Source organism: Bufo bufo, chromosome 8 (genome assembly GCF_905171765.1).
Source record: "Bufo bufo chromosome 8, aBufBuf1.1, whole genome shotgun sequence".
Classification (NCBI taxonomy): Eukaryota; Metazoa; Chordata; class Amphibia; order Anura; family Bufonidae; genus Bufo; species Bufo bufo.
This window is the reverse complement of record NC_053396.1, coordinates 10,414,213-10,433,873: the sequence shown is the minus strand read 5'-3', so window position 1 is coordinate 10,433,873 and position 19,661 is coordinate 10,414,213. Positions and strand designations below refer to the sequence as shown.

Below are 19,661 nucleotides of genomic sequence, written 5' to 3'. Positions count from 1 at the left end.
GCGGTTCTCTATAGGGAAGCCCTTCTTCCTGTCCGCCGCCTGATCCAGAATATCATCCAGGGTGGACCCAAATAGTCTATCGCCTTCACACGGGATGGAGCATAGGCGATTCTTTGAGCTCGCGTCCCCTGACCAGGTGCGGAGCCAGACAGCTCTTCTTGTGGCATTCGATAAGGCCGCTGACCGGGCAGAAAGCTTTACTAAGTCTGCAGATGCATCGGCAAGAAAATTAGACGCCTTCTTTAGGGCTGGTAGGGAAGCTAGGATTTCTTCCCGCGGGGTACCCGCCGCCAGATGATCCTCTAGCTGGTTCAGCCATACTGAGAGTGTTCTTGGTCGCAGCATAGCTGTGTTAGTCTCCCATGATTTCTTTAGGAGGCTCTCACACTTTTTGTCCATGGGGTCTCTGAGGAGGCCAGTATCCTCAAAGGGTAGCGAGGTTCTTTTAGAGATCCGGGCTACTGGTGCATCTACCTTTGGGGTTTTTTCCCACAGGTTAGAATCAGCATCATCAAAGGGGTATTTGCGTTTAAAGGCACCCGATATAGCCACCCTTTTTTCTGGATCTTTCCATTCCCTAGCAATGAGGGACTTGACATTATTGTGAATGGGGAAGGTTCTTTTCTTCCTTTCCCCTAACCCCTGGTACATCCGGTCTTGTACAGAGTGAGCCTCCTTCACCTCCTCGATGTTCATAGTTGCTCGGATGATTTTTAAGAATCCATCTGTCTCTTCCGGCAGAAAGAGGGGTTTACCTGAGTCGTCTTCAGAGGAGGAGACTACCTCAGAAAAGACTTCCCCTTCATCCCATTCAAACCCGGCGTCAGAGGCTAGGGATCTTTGAGAGGTGGATGGTCTTGGGGATGACGGCATTCTAAGGTCTACTGCCGCATTCACTTCTTCCTTAATTATTGACCTTATGGACTCGAGCAGGGAAGGGGATTCCTGTGAGAATTTTTTCTGTGCACTTGGGGCACAGAGGTTTTTTTGACTTGGAGGAGAGTGCTTTGCGACAAATGCCACATTTCTTCCGTGCCAAATCTCCACCAGGCGGCTTCAGGGTCGCGGTCTCTCTGGCCTAAGATCAATTACACAAAGAATGGGGCATACTTAGAGACCAGTGGCTTTTAGAAATTATTTAAGAGGCCAGACCCTTCACCGGTGGTGGAAGCAGCAAGCACCAAGTGTGTACATACTCTCTTTAGGTAAGAACAGAAACACACGCTATTAAGCATATCTCTCCTCTGGGAGGAGGCTTACCGGGCTGAGGGCAGAGGCTGAAGGATCCACGGGTTTTCTGGCGGTGTCCATATCTCCAGGGCTTTGCATCGTCCTCGTAGCACGAGGACGCTGTGTTTGAGGAAATCTTTTTAAAATCCGCTCCGCCTTCTCGCGAGATTCTCTTGCCCAAGGAGAATCTCACACGCCGGACGTCGGATCCCGCGATAGTTCTGGCAACTACCGCACACGCGCCCGGGGACGCCTGCAACCAGGACTTACTCCAAGGAACAGGAAGGGAGGCAATGCGTCCCTGCGGGCCCGTTCCCTGCTCCAGCCCTCCCACATGAAGTGGGGAGAACCCCAGGATCGAGGTGAGGCTGGGCGGAAGAAAAGTTACTCCTGCTACAGGAGCGGCTTCCACGTCTTCCGTCGGACAGGAAACAACGACTGACTAGGTAAAGGGGAGGAGGTTCTTAAATCTTCTGCTTCTACGTCGTTGTTTCCTGTCCGAGGCGGGGACACTCCTCCCAATAAGTGCCGTTGTGGAGGCGTTAGGGAAAAACCAAGGCGCAAAATAACTGCCCATGAACTGAGAAAAGTCAAGCGTGCAGCTGCCAAGATGCCACTTGCCACCAGTTTGGCCATATTTCAGAGCTGCAACATCACTGGAGTGCCCAAAAGCACAAGGTGTGCAATACTCAGAGACATGGCCAAGGTAAGAAAGGCTGAAAGACGACCACCACTGAACAAGACACACAAGCTGAAACGTCAAGACTGGGCCAAGAAATATCTCAAGACTGATTTTTCTAAGGTTTTATGGACTGATGAAATGAGAGTGAGTCTTGATGGGCCAGATGGATGGGCCCGTGGCTGGATTGGTAAAGGCCAGAGAGCTCCAGTCCGACTCAGACGCCAGCAAGGTGGCGGTGGAGTACTGGTTTGGGCTGGTATCATCAAAGATGAGCTTGTGGGGCCTTTTCGGGTTGAGGATGGAGTCAAGCTCAACTCCCAGTCCTACTGCCAGTTTCTGGAAGACACCTTCTTCAAGCAGTGGTACAAGAAGAAGTCTGCATCCTTCAAGAAAAACATGATTTTCATGCAGGACAATGCTCCATCACACGCGTCCAAGTACTCCACAGCGTGACTGGCAAGAAAGGGTATAAAAGAAGAAAATCTAATGACATGGCCTCCTTGTTCACCTGATCTGAACCCCATTGAGAACCTGTGGTCCATCATCAAATGTGAGATTTACAAGGAGGGAAAACAGTACACCTCTCTGAACAGTGTCTGGGAGGCTGTGGTTGCTGCTGCAATGTTGATGGTGAACAGATCAAAACACTGACAGAATCCATGGATGGCAGGCTTTTGAGTGTCCTTGCAAAGAAAGGTGGCTATATTGGTCACTGATTTGTTTTTGTTTTTGAATGTCAGAAATGTATATCTGTGAATGTTGAGATGTTATATTGGTTTCACTGGTAAAAATAAATAATTGAAATGGGTATATATTTGTTTTTTGTTAAGTTGCCTAATAATTATGCACAGTAATAGTCACCTGCACACACAGATATCCCCCTAAAGTAGCTAAAACTAAAAACAAACTAAAAACTACTTCCAAAAATATTCAGCTTTGATATTAATGAGTTTTTTGGGTTCATTGAGAACATGGTTGTTCAATAATAAAATTAATCCTCAAAAATACAACTTGCCTAATAATTCTGCACTCCCTGTATAGTATTCAGGTTAAATTGCAGTGTAGGCACTTTACGATAAATAATGGGTTTTGGGTTGCAGTTTGGGCACTCGGCTTCTAAAAGGTTCGACATCACTGGCCTAGAGGCTCAGCCCCATAGAAGTGAATGGGCCCCGAGTGCAGTGCCAAGCACGGCCACTATACAATGTAAGGTGCTGTGGTTGGTAAGCTGAGAGAAGGCCACAGTGCTCACTTCAGCTGACCAGTGGTGGTCCCAGGTGTCTGACCCCCACCGATCAGATACTGATGACCATCATCAGTATTAGGCTACATGCACACGACCATATGTGTTTTGCGGTCCGCAACAACAGGAAACAAAACAACGTTCGTGTGCATGTAGCCTTAGTGTTGGAAACAAACGAAGACCGCATTGTATAGCCAGGCTGCATTGTTATCGGCTGTGCTGCACCTTCAATACCAAGCGACCATTAACAGCGCAGACCGGCTATACAGTCTTGGTTAGTTAAATACTCAATGCGCGCTGTGTGGTCACACCTGAGGGGGGAGAAGAGAAAAGCAAACATTTAAGAAAGACAAGCCTTAAAAACTGGGTTTATTGTTGGGTGAAGTAGTGGTGCCAACATCACAATGTCCTGAACCTGGATACAGCAGGAGGCTGCGGCGTACATTCCAGGCTGGCAAGCATTTATAGGCACGTGATCCAGTGCGCAAGGCAATAAAAATCAGGACAAAGGTCCTCAGACTCCAAGCAAACATACATCAAGGTTTGAAGAGAGATCCGATCACTCAGACGGATTTCTGTCTCCTCTCCGGCACCCGGTAATGACAGTCCCTATATCACAAGGCCGGGTTCACATGTAGCAGTAGTGTCGCCAATAACAGCAGCTTTTACTAACTCATTTGGCACAGTTATTGTGGAGTTACTTACCAGCCATGATACGGTACATGTTAACCCAGCCTCGGTCTTTGCATACAGTGATTCATCAAGTATATACAACATATAAAAAAACAAGGCACATTACCCCTGAACTAGAAAGGCCAAACCAAAACACACTTCTATGGTAGTATAGTTCCTCAGGGGTGTGACCTCCAGGCTCCACCCACTGCAAGGAACAGTCATCTGAACTGAAGTCGTCGTCCCCCCCCAAATACTTGATAATGTCCATTACCCAGAGTCCTCCAGTCCAGCAGTGACAACTTGGTGAACTACTAGTCCTGTCTGTCCAATAAGATTTCCAGCACAAAATCCTGGAAGGTCTCTTTGGCACATTTAAGAGAAGACCCAGTCACATGACACAAGACAAGAGGAAGATTGTCCACCCTGCCCCACAATCAGCCCTGAGGCTCTGGTGCTCCACCTAGTGGTGGTGTAAAGACTGCAGCAGTCCAAGTCTTTAAAAGTCATATAAAAACTCAAATAAATATTTGACATAATTCTATACCGTCCTTTAGAATATTTTTTTTTCTGATTAAGATGCCTTTGGGATATGAGGCCCTAACTCTTCACCATACCAATCCGTCCTGTTGGAAATTAAGTTTGGGGCTGTTTTCGCTGTAAAACTGAGAATACCAGCGGCGGTGTTTCTGGATGGCAGAGTCTTCCTTCACCAGAAGAGGCTTGGAGATGTATTTCTTGTTGTTCCAGATCATCACGTCCCGCTCAAACTGAAACAGACACGACAGGAGTTAGTCACAAGGGTAGTCCTAGAATAGAAGCCGCTGGGGGAAATCTCTACCTATCCAGTCCAGTATAAGGAGTCTGTAGGATGCCAGTACCACTCTGCATGGGACGTCACACGTCACCTACCTGGATGCACTCTGCCTTCAGAATAAACTTGGGGACAATGGCAGGAAAGTTCCTCTGATAGTAGATACTGTGGGATACTTTCTGCAGCAGAGGCTCGATGGGCGTAACGCAGTGAAGAATCATCCCTTTGCCCAGGAAGGCGTGCGAGAAGTGCAGGAACACGACACCGGGGCCGACCTGTGGAGACAAAGCACAGGCTGTCAGTGAGGTGAAACGAGTCCACTAGGGGGCACTGTGGAGACAAAGCACAGGCTGTCAGAGAGGTAGAAACAAGACCACCAGGGGGCACTGTGGAGACAAACTGTTCATTTGTACCTGATATGGAAAATGTATGGAGTACAAGCTGTGTCATAGAAGAGAAGTGCATAACGTAACCACCATCACCCCAGCACATTCTAAGAATGGTAAGTGACACGGTAGGTCTCCAAGATTGTGGTAGGTCTCAAGAAGCAGTTTGGAGGAAGCTTTTCTGTAGAGAGTTTGCACAAAGCCTGTGACATGCATGCTGCTGCACAAGGCGCAGTCTGCCACCTCTCCTGTTCCAGAGACAACCATCCATAGCTCTCCAGTATGATGTATACAACTACAGATACAACCACCTTTGTGATGCCCAGGCATCATGGCACATGTAGCTTCCAGAGCCAGGTTTTGGGTAAAGTCCGGTAACGTGCACTTGGCTACTGTTTAAAAAGTGCAATCAGTTCTCCAGATTTTGCTGTAACCCTGCGACAAGGAAAAGGATGTGGTTGGGAGCAGAACCGCGCAGAGAGGTTGGGTAATGTGGAGGAATGTGCAGATACCAACAGGATGGGGCTCATGTCTTTAGGACCCCCGTCCCATGCTGGGTTTTTGATATTTGGCGCCACTGGCTGATCTGGAAACTCTTCCTCTTAAAAGCCTGTGGAAAGGGTCACGTTCTCTGAATGTTCCTGGAAGGTCCATTTGGCACCAGTTTCTTGGGGCACCTTCCGCATTTACAGGATAGCTTTCGCCATCAGTATTCTTTAAGGTTGGAGCAGTCGCTCGGGAAGATGAGAGAAGAGGAATTCTGCCGCATGGGGTTGTCCTTCCTTCTTCTGTGTCAACAATGCAGGATTACAGGCTGAGCTTGATGGCCTCGGCATGGACTGGAGTAGGGCTGGAACATGTAGTAATTAGGGTAGGAAAACTGGCAAGTGGCCATACAAATTAGGGAAGTGTGGCAGCACGACTACCCCAACATCTGCTGTGCCAAACCAAGGATCTGCCGATCCAAGTCCATATTCTGACCTTAGCTGTAGGTATTATCTGGCAGCAGCTTATCTCCTGGCAGTAAACGCACATGATCAGCAGATCCAAAAGTACACGGAGTACAGCCAAGCTACTGACGCCCAGAGCAACAAGCAGAATTTTACATGCAGCTTTGGATGTGAACGCAGTAAGTAATATCTGCACCGTTCCTCCTGCTTCCCATCTGGTCCTTTGCTGCTCATCTTTAAAAAACAGCCTCATCCAACCAACCACGAGAGCCAGTCTGAAACACTGCTGATCTCCAGTTACATCAAGTCTATGGTCTTACCTGACGAGCGACGACGTCCACATCAAGCAGGGAGAACTGCTTCCCGAAGAGCAGGGAGGAATGCTGCACAAACATCTGAGAGCAGTGCTTGTTGGGGGCTGGTTCTGGCTCCCACCGGACCTGAAATCAAACACATGGAGTTACTATTGGTGACTGGGCAAACACGTTCTGGACATCAGTCTGTACACTCCGGCTCCCATCTAGCATCTGCCGTTCTGTGGATCATAACCATCATCATCCATGTCAGCAGCGGGAGACTGGAGCACATGGTGGGTGGTGTCACCATTACAATTCTAGCAGAGCCCGGAAGTGATCTCTCAGCCCAGTGCTCCCAACAACCCAGAAGATTCTTACCTTCCAAATGTGCCTGAAAAAGTCCCAAATCCTTGACTTTGTGTATCGGAGGTCAACCCCACTCAGTAGGCCGGGTTCATGTAGGCAAGCAAGGTGAGCGATGTCTGCGGCGTTCTCCGGGATCTCCTGAAATCAGAATACGAGGGATGTAATCTGGAGGGCAGATCATACAAGCGCCTACATGGGGGCCACTGCCACCTCAAAAGAATCAAATGGAGAGCAAGGGGCCTGCATACAGTTTTTGCCCAACCCCTTACTGAAGATGCACAATATAAAGTAGTGATCTTTATTATTAATTATTAAAGCACCATTCATTCCATAGCACTGTACATATGAGAAGAGGTATACATAACATAATACAGACAATTGCACTAATCATAAACAAGACGAGTTACAGACTGGTACAGAAGGAGAGAGGGCCCTGCCCGCGAGGGCTTACAATCTACATGGTATGGGAGAAGGACACAGTAGGTGCGGGTGAAGCTGGTCGTGGCGGTATAGAGGCAGCAGGGTCACTGGTTGGAGGCTTGTCTGAAGAGATGGGTTTTCAGGTTTCTTTTGAAGGATTCCACTGTAGGTGAGAGTCTGATATGTTGGGGCAGCGAGTTCCAGAGTATGGGGGATGCACGGGAGAAATCTTGGAGGCGATTGTGGGAAGAGGCGATAAGAGGAGAGGAGAGAAGAACGTCTTGTGAGGATCGGAGAGTGCGTGTGGGGATGTATCGGGAAAGTAGCTCAGAGATGTAGGGAGGGGACAGGTTGTGGACGGCCTTGTATGTGTTTGTTAGTACTTTGAACTGAATTTGTTGGGCAATGGGGAGCCAGTGAAGGGATTGGCAGAGGGGAGAGGCAGAGGAGTAACAGGGGAGAGGTGGAGTAGTCGGGCAGCAGACTAGAGGATAGATTGGAGGGGTGCAGACTTAGTTGACCGGGGAGAGAATGCAGCCATTGATAGTGATAGATAGGTCTGTTGGGGGGGTTGAGCAAGATGGGGGAAAGATGATGAATTCTGTCTTATCCATGTTAAGTTTTAGAAAGCGAGAGGAGAAGGATGATCTAGAAGATAGACATTGTGGGATTCTGGATAGTAAGGTGGTGATGTCTGGACCAGAGAGGTAGATTTGTGTGTCGTCAGCATCGCCTCCAAGATTTCTCCAGTGCATCCCCCACACTCTGGAACTCGCTGCCCCAACATATCAGACTCTCACCGACAGTGGAATCCTTCAAAAGAAACCTGAAAACCCATCTCTTCAGACAAGCCTACAACCAGTGACCCTGCTGCCTCTATACCGCCACGACCAGCTTCACCCGCACCTACTGTGTCCTTCTCCCATACATGTAGATTGTAAGACCTCGCGGGCAGAGCCCTCTCCTTCTGTACCAGTCTGTAACTAGTCTTGTTTATGATTAGTGCAATTGTCTGTATTATGTATGTGCACCGCTTATCATATTTACAGCGCCATGGGACTCTGAGATGTCCCAGGCCGAAAGTGTAGATAGAGAAGAGCAGGGGTCCTAGGACAGAGCCTTGTGGGACATCAACAGAGGGAATGAGATGAGGAGGTGGTGCGAGAGTGTGAGACGCTAAACGTCCGGTCTGTGAGACATTATGTGATCCAGGAGAGGGCCAGGTCAGTGATGCCAAGAGATGAGAGAGTTTGTAACAGAAGGAAGTGGTCAACAGTGTCGAAGGCAGAGGACAGGTCAAGGAGAAGGAGGACAGAGTATTGTTTCTTGGTTTTGGCCAGTGGCGTAACAACCGGGGAAGCAGGCGGGGCCCAGCGTCCCCGCAGCGTGTATGACAGTTTATTTTAAAGTTCGTTAAATATCGATGTCTTACTGTTCAGGGCCCCTTCACAGCAGCTGACTAGGCCCCCCTCGCTAATGTGATCTAATCTTACTGTCTCCTAAAGTCTTCTGATGTGTCTGGGATTCGAACCCACAACCTCCAATGTCTGAGTGTATCAGAGGCAAAGCATTTACCCTCACAACCATAAAGGCTGCATTACAACTGATTGAAAAAAAAATGAGACTTCTACTGTTATAGCTGGCTAAGTGTACATCTATACACATGACAGCTGCCCCAACACACCCAACACTGCTATATCTCTATATGACAGCTGTCCCAGCACACTCAGCTCTGCTATATCTCTATATATGAGCAGCTGTCATGTGTATAGAGGTACACTTAGCCAGCTATAACAGTAGAAGTCTCATGTTTTTTCAGTCAACAGCAAGGCATCTCTTATGGTCTTGTGGTTAGATGCTTTGCCTCTGATACAGAAGGTTGTGGGTTCGAATCCCAGCAGAAACTTTTTCTGAAATACAAGCACCGACTCCATATATGGACATACAGGGCGGGACACAATACAGGGCGGGACACAGGAAGAGGCTGCATCGCATCGCTGACATGGAGATAAGTAGAAGTGTTTATTATTATTTTTTTAATACCCGACTGTTACTGCCATGGGGGGAGCGGGGGGCACTTGATACTGGCACATGGGGGGGAGGCACCTGATACTGGCACCTGGGGGGGGGGGGAGGGGGGGTAGGCACCTGATACTGCCACCTGGGGGGGGGGGGGGGGAGGGGGGGTTGGCACCTGATACTGGCACCTGGGGGGGGGGGGGGAGGGGTTGGCACCCGATACTGGCACCTGGGGGGGGGAGGGGGGGTTGGCACCCGATACTGGCACCGGGGGGGGGGGGGGAGGGGGGAGGGGCACCCGATACTGGCACCTGGGGGGGGAGGGGTTGGCACCTGATACTGGCACCTGGGGGGGGAGGGGGGGTTGGCACCTGATACTGGCACCGGGGGGGGGGGGGGGGGGGAGGGGGGGGTTGGCACCTGATACTGGCACCTGGGGGGGGGGGGGAGGGGCACCCGATACTGGCACCTGGGAGGGAGGGGGGGGAGAAGAGGCACCCGATACTGGCACATGGGGGGGGGAGAAGAGGCACCCGATACTGGCACATGGGGGGGGGGGGGAGAGAAGAGGCACCCGATACTGGCACATGGGGGGGGGGGGAGGCACTTGATACTGGCACATGATGGGGGGGCATTATGGGGGACACTAGGCCGGCAGCCTATCAGAGGCCGGACACTGAGGGGCATCTACTGGGGCACTATATATGGGGCATTTTATACTGGTACATTATGGGGGGCACTAGCAGGAAGGGGGGAGAGGAGCACTATGGAGGCATTTACTGGGGGCACTATATAGGGGTATTTTATACTGGGACATTATGGGGGCACTATGGGGACATTAGCTCAACTGGGGGCATTACAAAGGGGAATTTTTGCACTGTCACATTATAAGGAGAATTATTACTACTGGGGGGGGGCATTATGGTGGGCTTTATTACTCCCCCATGGTATGACCCCCTAGTAGCAGCACCAGCCTCTCCCTGCTCTGCTATCCCTCTGCCCCTTCTCCAAATCCTTATTATGAAATCTTTCTCATTAGGATAAAGCACAACATCAGCTCCGCCGAGCCCCCGGCCAAGTGTTGAAGTGGTGTCCGAGATCCCCAAGGGTCAAGTAACTAAGTTTTCATGTGAAATATGTTTATGTTATACACATATAGCCTACACTGTGCCCCACAATATACCAGTATACCGCTACACTGTGCCAAAGGAGTGGGGTTTACACAGGAGGAGGGAGGTGCGAAGCGCCCTGGGGGGGGCCCTTACAAATATTTGCTGTGGGGCCCAGTCACTTCTAGTTACGCCCCTGGTTTTGGCTGTTAGTAGGTCATTGGTGACTTTGGTAAGGGCAGTCTCAGTCGAGTGGTGGGGTCGGAAGCCAGATTGTAGACGGTCAAAGAGGGAGCAGGAGGAGAGATGAGAGGACAGTTCAGAATGGACATGTTGTTCAAGTAGTTTTGAGGCAAATGGAAGAAGTGATATGGGGCGATAACTGGACAAAGATTGGTCAAGTGAAGGCTTTTTGAGGATGGTGTAATGGAGGCATGTTTAAAACCAGAGGGGAAGACACCAGAGGTTAGTGATAGGTTGGAGTGATGAGTTAGGGCTCGGATAAACACTGTGGTGAGGTTAGGGATGAGGTGGGATGGGATTGGGTCAAGTGCACAGGTGGTCAGATGTGATCTGGGGAGTAGAGTGGAGAGTTCTTCTGTAATGGTGGAGAAGTGGGAAGAGGTCCGAGCAGTTGTGTGGAGGGTCTGTGGGGACTGTGCACTGAAGTTTTCTCTGATGTTGACGATTATTTGTTTGAAGTATGTGGCAAAGTCCTCAGCTGGGAAGATAGGAGAGGGGGGGGGGGGCGCTGGGGGACGGAGAAGTTGTTTAGGGCTGTGGGACAGGGAAGATATGAGAGATAAGTCGCCTGTTTTGCGTCAGCGAGTGAGGACTTGAATATGAGGGGGGATTGCTTGTATGCGGTGAAGAGATCCTTAGAATGGGATTTCGTCCATCGCCGCTCAGCAGCCCTGGAAGCTTGTCTGAGTTTTTTGGTCAGGTTGGTGTGCCCGGGTTGTTTGTTGTGTGTGAGGGGGGCAACAGTGTCCAGAGCTGTACTTATTGTGGTGTTATACAGGGTGGTGGCAGTATCTGGGTCTTGGAGGGAACAGATGGTAGAGAGTGGCAGAAGAGAATCAGAAATCAAGCGAAAGTCGAGATGTTTAAGGTACCTGCGGGGGTGTGCTGGTGTGTGGACCGGGAGAGCAGCAGAAGAGACCAGTGAGGAGAAGGTGAGTAGGTTGTGGTCAGATAGGGGGAGAGGCGAATTAGAAAGGTTAGATAGGGAGCAGAGGCGGGTAAAGATAAGATCCAGAGTGTGACCATCTCTGTGGGTGGGAGCTGAAGACCACTGTGAGAGGCCGAAGGAGGAAGAGAGCGATAGGAGTTTAGAGGCGGCCGGGTGGCAGGTGTCAATAGGGATGTTGAAGTCACCCATGATGATCGTGGGGATGTCGGCAGAAAGAAAGTGTAGTAGCCAGGTGTTAGTGGTCAAGAAAGATGGTGGCTGGGCCTGGGGGGCGGTAAATGACGGCTACTTGAAGGTTTGAGGGAGAGTAGATGCGAACAGAGTGTACTTCAAATGAAATGAGTGTAACGGAGGGTGGCAGTGGAGTTGGGCTGTAGGAGCAGGTGTCTGATAGGAGAAGACCAACTCCTCCACCATGTTTGCAGCCGGGGCGGGGGATGTGAGTGAAATGAAATCCGCTATAGGAGAGTGCAGCAGGGGAAGAGGTGTCAGCCATGTTTCTGTGAGAGTTTGAGAGCTGAAAAGATCATGAATGTAGGACAGTTTGTTACAGACAGAGCGTGCATTCCATAATGCTTCTGCAAGAGGAACCAAGGGAGCAGGGGTCAAAGGTATGGTTATTAGGTTTAAGGGGTTGCAAAAATTTGTAGAAGGAGATTTGTACTGGGACATGGAGGTGATAGTGGGGATTTGCTGAGGGGGGGGGGGCTGGATTTGGAGAGATATCACCAGCAGAGGGCAGGAGGTATCTGTGTGTGTTTGGGAAGGAAGTGTTTTACGTTGCCAAACAGGTTTGTGCAAGCGTCAGATGAGAAGGTAAGATGGAGGGAGAGATTAATAGTTCCTTGCTGGGTGAATGAATGTTGGGGTATTTCAGGAGGTTGTGGAAAAGTGAGAAGAGTAAGATGAAAAAGTGAAACATTGTTTCTAGTAACTGTCTGTAATTATCTGTGGTCCAATTCTGGTATAATTCAGTATGTACACTTGAAAGACGTTGCATTTGAAAAGACCAAGGTCTGGAGGACCTAGGAACTTAGATTTAAACCACTCAGTTCAATCAGGTGTGACCAAAAGGGGAGGGGGCTACATATGGCCAAATCAAGGGGGGACCAGATACAGGGGTGATATAGTCAATGTAAACAAATACTCAAATCTTTAAAGGGCATCTGTCAGCAGTTTTGTCCCTATGACACTGGCTGACCTGTTACAGGTGCATTTGGCAGCTGAAGGCATCTGTGTTGGTCCCATATTCATACGTGCCCTCAGTGCTGAGAAAAATTATGTTTTAATATATGCAAATGAGCCTCTAGGTGCAACTGGGGTGTTGCTATTACACCTAGAGGCTCTGCTCTCTCTGCAGCTGCATGCCCTCTGCACTTTGACAGGACCAGGTGAGACGACGTTTTCAATACCTGGTCCTGTCAAAGTGCAGAGGGAGCAGCAGTTTCAGAGAGAGCAGAGCCTAGAAGACTGCTCCCTCCCCTCTCCATATACTGCTGGGTGCCTCCTCACCTCTATATGAGAATTGACGTAATGCTCGGTGCGCCCCCTGTAGATCCACTTCTTGCTGGTGATCTCTTCCTGCTCGGGGATGTTCCACGTCGGCTCGATCTGGTCGCAGTGATACCAGATGAACACCATCCCATTGATTTCGCAGCACGGCCACGTCTTAAGCTTGGCGAACTCTGGAACTGCATGTAAGAGAGGAGATCTCGTCAGCGCTTCACCTTATCCAGAAACAGCGCCACCCCTGTCCTTTGTCTGGTATTGCAGGGCTGGACACGCGTCGCACCGATTCTGAAACAGAAAGCCATGCTTTCCTAATCTTAGACAATCCCTTTAAGACACAGCGCCTCCGCAGGAGGCATAACCTACACTCTGCACCGCTGCAGAGTGTGGATTAGGTCCCGTCTTGTTGCTCCCCCATGTATTCTGCAGGCCGTCTCTAGTTCAGGTTGGTCAGCAGCCTCTCAGCTTCCTGTCTGGGTGACCACCTCTTGGGCTCATGTGCTGAAGTGGTCACAAGACGGTTGGGTGCAGGGAATTCCCTACCTTTTTCAGCATAGGGTATCCTGGTACATTTGCCATCCTCGCCGCGAAACTGCCATCCGTGGAAAGGACATTCGATGCAGTCGCCGACCACTCTACCGCCCACGGCAAGATTTGCACCGAGGTGAGGGCAGTAGGCATCTACAGCGTACACTTTACCATCCATGGTACGGTACACGGCGAACTGTTCACCTGCGAGACAAAGAAAACGCCATGAAATCCACCACCTGCGGGGACTACTCAGAACACGTGTGGCCCCCGGGGGCTGCTTGACCACCACGTGAGGGTATATGATGGCCACTGCCGCCAGCGCCATGCGAGGGAAAGTCTTTAAGGCTCCCATTAATGCAGCCAAATTTTCTATCACACGAATCCTAATTATTCCCAGAAACCATCAGCTTATGCTGATTACTGATCCCGGAGCCAAGTATAGTCAAGGTGCAGAGCGGAGGAGTTACATAACCGAGGAGATAAGATCTGTGGCGCACTCCACAAGCCCCGACATCTTCACATCCATCTCCTCATCTGCCTGGTAAGTAGATCACGGGGAGCGCTGCTCATACAGGAACCGCCACTGCCTGGAAACCGTCAGCAAGCAGGATGGATCCCGTTTACAGATCTGTCTTACGGTTTTTAGCATATGGTCCAAGATACTGCAGGTAGAGTGAAATCTGCAGGGTACCCCCCCCCCCCCACCCAAAAAAAAAAAAAAAAAAAAAAGTGGAATCCCCGTCAAGAACGGACAGGACACCGTTTCTACAGTGCAGTGAAATCAATGCACGCGCCCAAAATGCTGCAGGTGAACCTAGCCTTAAAGCCACAACAGTCAGGTCTGAACTCTTCACACTGGTCACCAGTAAACACTATAAACCAGTATGAACGACACAAGCACAAATGGCGAACTCAAAGAAAGGCGCGGAATGTGAAGCCCTCAGGATGGCGGCCAGATTCGGCAGGGCGTGCGTTCTCAGCGAGGAGTGGACTGTTGTCAGACAAAGGAGATAAGTCTCTGCCAGGCTGGAGAGGTCAAAGGATTGGGCATATTGAAAATCCAACATGCCTGATCCTTCAATGCACATGCCAGGTGTGACAGACTCAGGTACATGCGGGGGTCCACAGACTACAGGCAGTGTAACACAGGTAATGGGGGACCACAATAAACTACTGGGGTATGTGAACATGGAGGGAGTCATGCCCCCCACAAGCCCACTCACCAGCTGAGGGGTGTATGGCCAGTGCAGACAGTGCCCACTAAATGCAGAGACACTGGGCAAGACTGGTGCACTCCAGTCTACTGCCGGCCGGGTACATAACCCACCAGGGGGCGCAGCCAAGGCATCTGTTGATCGTGTCCAGTACAGGAGGTGCCAGCTCACACATTGCACGTGTAGCACAGCCGATGGCCAGGTGCACGGGCATGAGATATTACAGCAGACATTGGGAAGGGGGGGGGGTGCTAAAGTTCACTTTGCATCACTGTGGATTTTATCGTGTGAGACGGCAAACTGGCAGAGCGCCCGCCGCGTGAAGGAGTCAGTCATGAACACTTCAAGGTTTACAGTTTTCTCCCATGATGCATCATTTCTGCCGGGCAGAGTCTAGTGCGCCGGCCGATGGCGGGAACAAAGAGCCCCAAAATCTCCTGGAGCTAGCAAACCCCACTCTGCTGCACTGCGCCCACCTCCCCACACCCTGCAAACCCCACTCTGCTGCACTGCACCCACCCAATCCCCACTCTGCTGCACTGCACCCACCTCCCCACACCCTGCAAACCCCACTCTGCTGCACTGCACCCACCCAATCCCCACTCTGCTGCACTGCGCCCACCTCCCCACACCCTGCAAACCCCACTCTGCTGCACTGCACCCACCCAATCCCCTCAAACCCCACTCTGCTGCACTGGGCCCACCTCCCCACACCCTGCAAACCCCACTCTGCTGCACTGCGCCCACCTCCCCACACCCTGCAAAGCCCACTCTGCTGCACTGCGCCCACCTCCCCACACCCTGCAAAGCCCACTCTGCTGCACTGCGCCCACCTCCCCACACCCTGCAAAGCCCACTCTGCTGCACTGCGCCCACCTCCCCACACCCTGCAAAGCCCACTCTGCTGCACTGCGCCCACCTCCCCACACCCTGCAAAGCCCACTCTGCTGCACTGCGCCCACCTCCCCACACCCTGCAAAGCCCACTCTGCTGCACTGCGCCCACCTCCCCACACCCTGCAAAGCCCACTCTGCTGCACTGCGCCCACCTCCCCACACCCTGCAAACCCCACTCTGCTGCACTGCGCCCACCTCCCCACACCCTGCAAACCCCACTCTGCTGCACTGCGCCCACCTCCCCACACCCTGCAAACCCCACTCTGCTGCACTGCGCCCACCTCCCCACACCCTGCAAACCCCACTCTGCTGCACTGCGCCCACCTCCCCACACCCTGCAAACCCCACTCTGCTGCACTGCGCCCACCTCCCCACACCCTGCAAACCCCACTCTGCTGCACTGCGCCCACCTCCCCACACCCTGCAAACCCCACTCTGCTGCACTGCACCCACCTCCCCACACCCTGCAAACCACACTCTGCTGCACTGCACCCACCCAATCCCTGCAAACCCCACTCTGCTGCACTGCTCCCACCTCCCCACACCCTGCAAACCCCACTCTGCTGCACTGCGCCCACCTCCCCACACCCTGCAAACCCCACTCTGCTGCACTGCGCCCACCTCCCCACACCCTGCAAAGCCCACTCTGCTGCACTGCGCCCACCTCCCCACACCCTGCAAAGCCCACTCTGCTGCACTGCGCCCACCTCCCCACACCCTGCAAACCCCACTCTGCTGCACTGCGCCCACCTCCCCACACCCTGCAAACCCCACTCTGCTGCACTGTGCCCACCTCCCCACACCCTGCAAACCCCACTCTGCTGCACTGTGCCCACCTCCCCACACCCTGCAAACCCCACTCTGCTGCACTGCGCCCACCTCCAAGACAGGAACAAGGCCTCGGTGCCCACTTTGCTGGAGGTAAATCTTAATAAAGATGGCTCTACACTCGTTGTATTCCTCCTAGCCCTCCATACACATGCACACTGGGCTCAGCTGAGGATGCATGTGTTCTTAATGAGGACCGAGGCTCATCTCCCTGAGGATGGGTCATAATGAAATTCACCCCCCCCCCCCTCCCCAACAATTGCTGCAGCAGGAGAGTTCGGTCCCCCCCATGCATATTAGACCTGACCACCCTCACACCTCCATGGTTAGGACTGCCCCCTACTGTAGGGTCCACGGGCCAAGGCAGCTGCGATTTTTCTTTAGTCTTAAAGGGGTCGTCTATTTCAGGAGGAAACCTGACAAGGGGAACCCGCCTGCAATAAAGTGATCATTACTTCCCTGGCAGTTCCTGGCTGCAGAGGTGACAACATGTGATGACTGCAGCCAATCGCCGGCCTCAGCGCTGCACCGGACAGGCCAGTGATGTCACTGCTGCAGCCAGGTTGGAAAACTGGGATCTGTCAGGCAAGTACTGATGGATGCCCTGCGCTGTTGGCTCTGCTGCATGCAGAGGGGAAATGAGAGGCAAGTACTTCCAGTGCCCACTCTCCAAAAGGTACAAACTGGTTCCTCTAGAGCGGCGATGTGATTGCGGCACCGATCCCACATTCCCGGCCACGGGGAACTGGTTCTACAAGAAGAACCAAGAACAAAGGTTACTATAGTGTGGCATTACACAGGAACTATCACCACCATCATCTCCCAGCATGGGCCAGGAAGATGGGAGAGGGCACCTGTCCCAGATACGGCACCGCACCTACATTACATAACATTCCACGTCCCGACCTAATCAATGACAGCCAGGCACTGCAAGCCGAGCGCAGAACTCTGTCACTGCTCCACCGCGCTGCGCAGAGAGGTCCAGGCGCGATCCAGAAGTAGTTCTGGACATTTATCCAAGGAGTGTGCAAGTTAGAGGGGCACTCCGGACAAGTCTGGAGTTCCCCTTTAAATGAATATTTCCTGGAGCTCACAGCGCTCAGGTGCCTGACACCCAGGACGCTTGTCACCCTGCTACACCCCAGGTTACAAATCCATCCTCACTGGTTTCACAGATGTAGCAGTAATGTCAGTACTGGGCCCAGTTACTTAAAGAATAACTCTGCAAACAGCTGCACAATGATCGCTGGAGTTAGCAAACTCCACTCAGCTGCACCATGCCCACTATGGAGTTTGGTAAGGTGGGCACAGTGCAGCAGAGTGACATTTACTGGGTTTGGCACTCAACTGCACCATGCCCACCTCCCTAAGCTTCACCCAGCTACATGTTGCCCACCTTCTCAAACCCTGCAAGTTCCACCTCCACAAACCCTACACAGCTGCATCATACCCAGCTTCAGAAACTCCACTCTGCTGCACCGTGCCCGCCACTCAAACTCCACTCTGCTGCACCGTGCCCGCCACTCAAACTCCACTCTGCTGCACCGTGCCCGCCACTCAAACTCCACTCTGCTGCACCGTGCCCGCCACTCAAACTCCACTCTGCTGCACCGTGCCCGCCACTCAAACTCCACTCTGCTGCACCGTGCCCGCCACTCAAACTCCACTCTGCTGCACCGTGCCCGCCACTCAAACTCCACTCTGCTGCACCGTGCCCGCCACTCAAACTCCACTCTGCTGCACCGTGCCCGCCACTCAAACTCCACTCTGCTGCACCGTGCCCGCCACTCAAACTCCACTCTGCTGCACCGTGCCCGCCACTCAAACTCCACTCTGCTGCACCGTGCCCGCCACTCAAACTCCACTCTGCTGCACCGTGCCCGCCACTCAAACTCCACTCTGCTGCACCGTGCCCGCCACTCAAACTCCACTCTGCTGCACCGTGCCCGCCACTCAAACTCCACTCTGCTGCACCGTGCCCGCCACTCAAACTCCACTCTGCTGCACCGTGCCCGCCACTCAAACTCCACTCTGCTGCACCGTGCCCGCCACTCAAACGCCACTCTGCTGCACCGTGCCCGCCACTCAAACGCCACTCTGCTGCACCGTGCCCGCCACTCAAACTCCACTCTGCTGCACCGTGCCCGCCACTCAAACTCCACTCTGCTGCACCGCAGTGCTATTCCAGACATGCCCAGGACCCTCACCAATGTGCCCATGTCACTGATGGATGCCAGTGTGCCGACCCCTCAGCTGTGAGCACTTACCGCAGACGGTGAGGTTGTGCACGGCCCCGGGCTCCAGCAGGTGCGAGTCCAGCACCTGGAACCAGCCATTGGGATAGACCGGGGGCAGGTCTCCCTTCTTCCGCCTCCTCCGGACCAGGTTGGCGGTCTGGGCCCGGCTCCGGCCCCGCTCCGGGATGTAGCCCACATCGTCCGGGCCCCGCAGCAGCTCCAGCGGGCGGCTCAGCACCCTCCAGCCCCACAAGCCGAGCGGCAGAAGGAGCAGCAGGGAGCCGGCCAGCAGTGGGCTCCGGGCGGGGACGCTGGCGGCGGAGGAGCGGGGCAGGTCCGGCAGCAGGTGGGCGCTGAGGAGCAGGCTCCCGGCACTGGCCAGCAGCACAGCGCCCAGGACACACAGGACGGAGAGCCACAGCAGCGACCGCGGGACCGACTCCATCACACCTGTGTGACAGCCCCGCCCCCGCTCCGCCCTCTTATACCTGCCGTCTCCATGCAACCAGCGCGACGCCGTCTCCATGGCCGCGGCCCGGTCACATGACCCACGCACCTGAGCTACGTGACTGTTGGGGCGCACAGATCACGTGATCACAGAGGCAACTTCACAACTAGCGATTTCCAGAAAACAGGACAAGCCCTCCATTTCAGGATCGGACATAGGGTTCATGCTGCGGTTTTGGAAAATCGCAGCAAAAACTGTAATGTGTGAATAAACCTTTAGAGGGATCTAGCGGATGTGGGCTTTATTTTTAATTGGGGCGCAATTTACTTCCCAGTGTTTCCATTCAGTGGTTTCATGGTCCCCCTGTAGTACAGATAATGGAGATAAGCGGCAGATCTACAGCTGCAGTAATAGTCTAACATGGGACATAGAGATAAGCGGCAGATCTACAGCTGCAGTAATGGTCTAACATGGAGATAAGCGGCAGATCTACAGCTGCAGTAATGGTCTAACATGGTGCATGGAGATAAGCGGCAGATCTACAGCTGCATTAATGGTCTAACATGAGGAATGGAGATAAGCGGCAGATCTACAGCTGCAGTAATGGTCTAACATGGGG

General features: G+C 52.6%; 1 protein-coding gene across 1 annotated transcript; it reads right to left on the bottom strand.

Moving 5' to 3' along the window:
- Positions 1-4,078: 4,078 nt before the first annotated feature.
- Positions 4,079-19,301, bottom strand: LOC120977408 (cholesterol 7-desaturase nvd-like). Its single transcript, XM_040405362.1, has 7 exons — positions 18,625-19,301; positions 13,432-13,620; positions 12,892-13,070; positions 6,652-6,777; positions 6,298-6,417; positions 4,740-4,916; positions 4,079-4,597 (listed from the first exon to the last, which is right to left on the bottom strand). The coding sequence occupies exons 1-7, from the start codon at positions 19,118-19,120 to the stop codon at positions 4,436-4,438; spliced, it is 1,449 nt and encodes a 482-aa protein (XP_040261296.1). The 5' UTR covers positions 19,121-19,301; the 3' UTR covers positions 4,079-4,435.
- Positions 19,302-19,661: the final 360 nt, after the last annotated feature.

Excerpts from the sequence above, each read along its gene's own strand:
- LOC120977408 (XM_040405362.1), bottom strand. The coding sequence starts at position 19,120 with ATGGAGACGGCGTCGCGCTGGTTGCATGGAGACGGCAGGTATAAGAGG. Across the intron at positions 4,917-6,297 it reads TGGACGTCGTCGCTCGTCAG|GTCGGCCCCGGTGTCGTGTT; the intron begins GTAAGACCATAG and ends TTGTCTCCACAG. Across the intron at positions 4,598-4,739 it reads TGAAGGCAGAGTGCATCCAG|TTTGAGCGGGACGTGATGAT; the intron begins GTAGGTGACGTG and ends TGTCTGTTTCAG.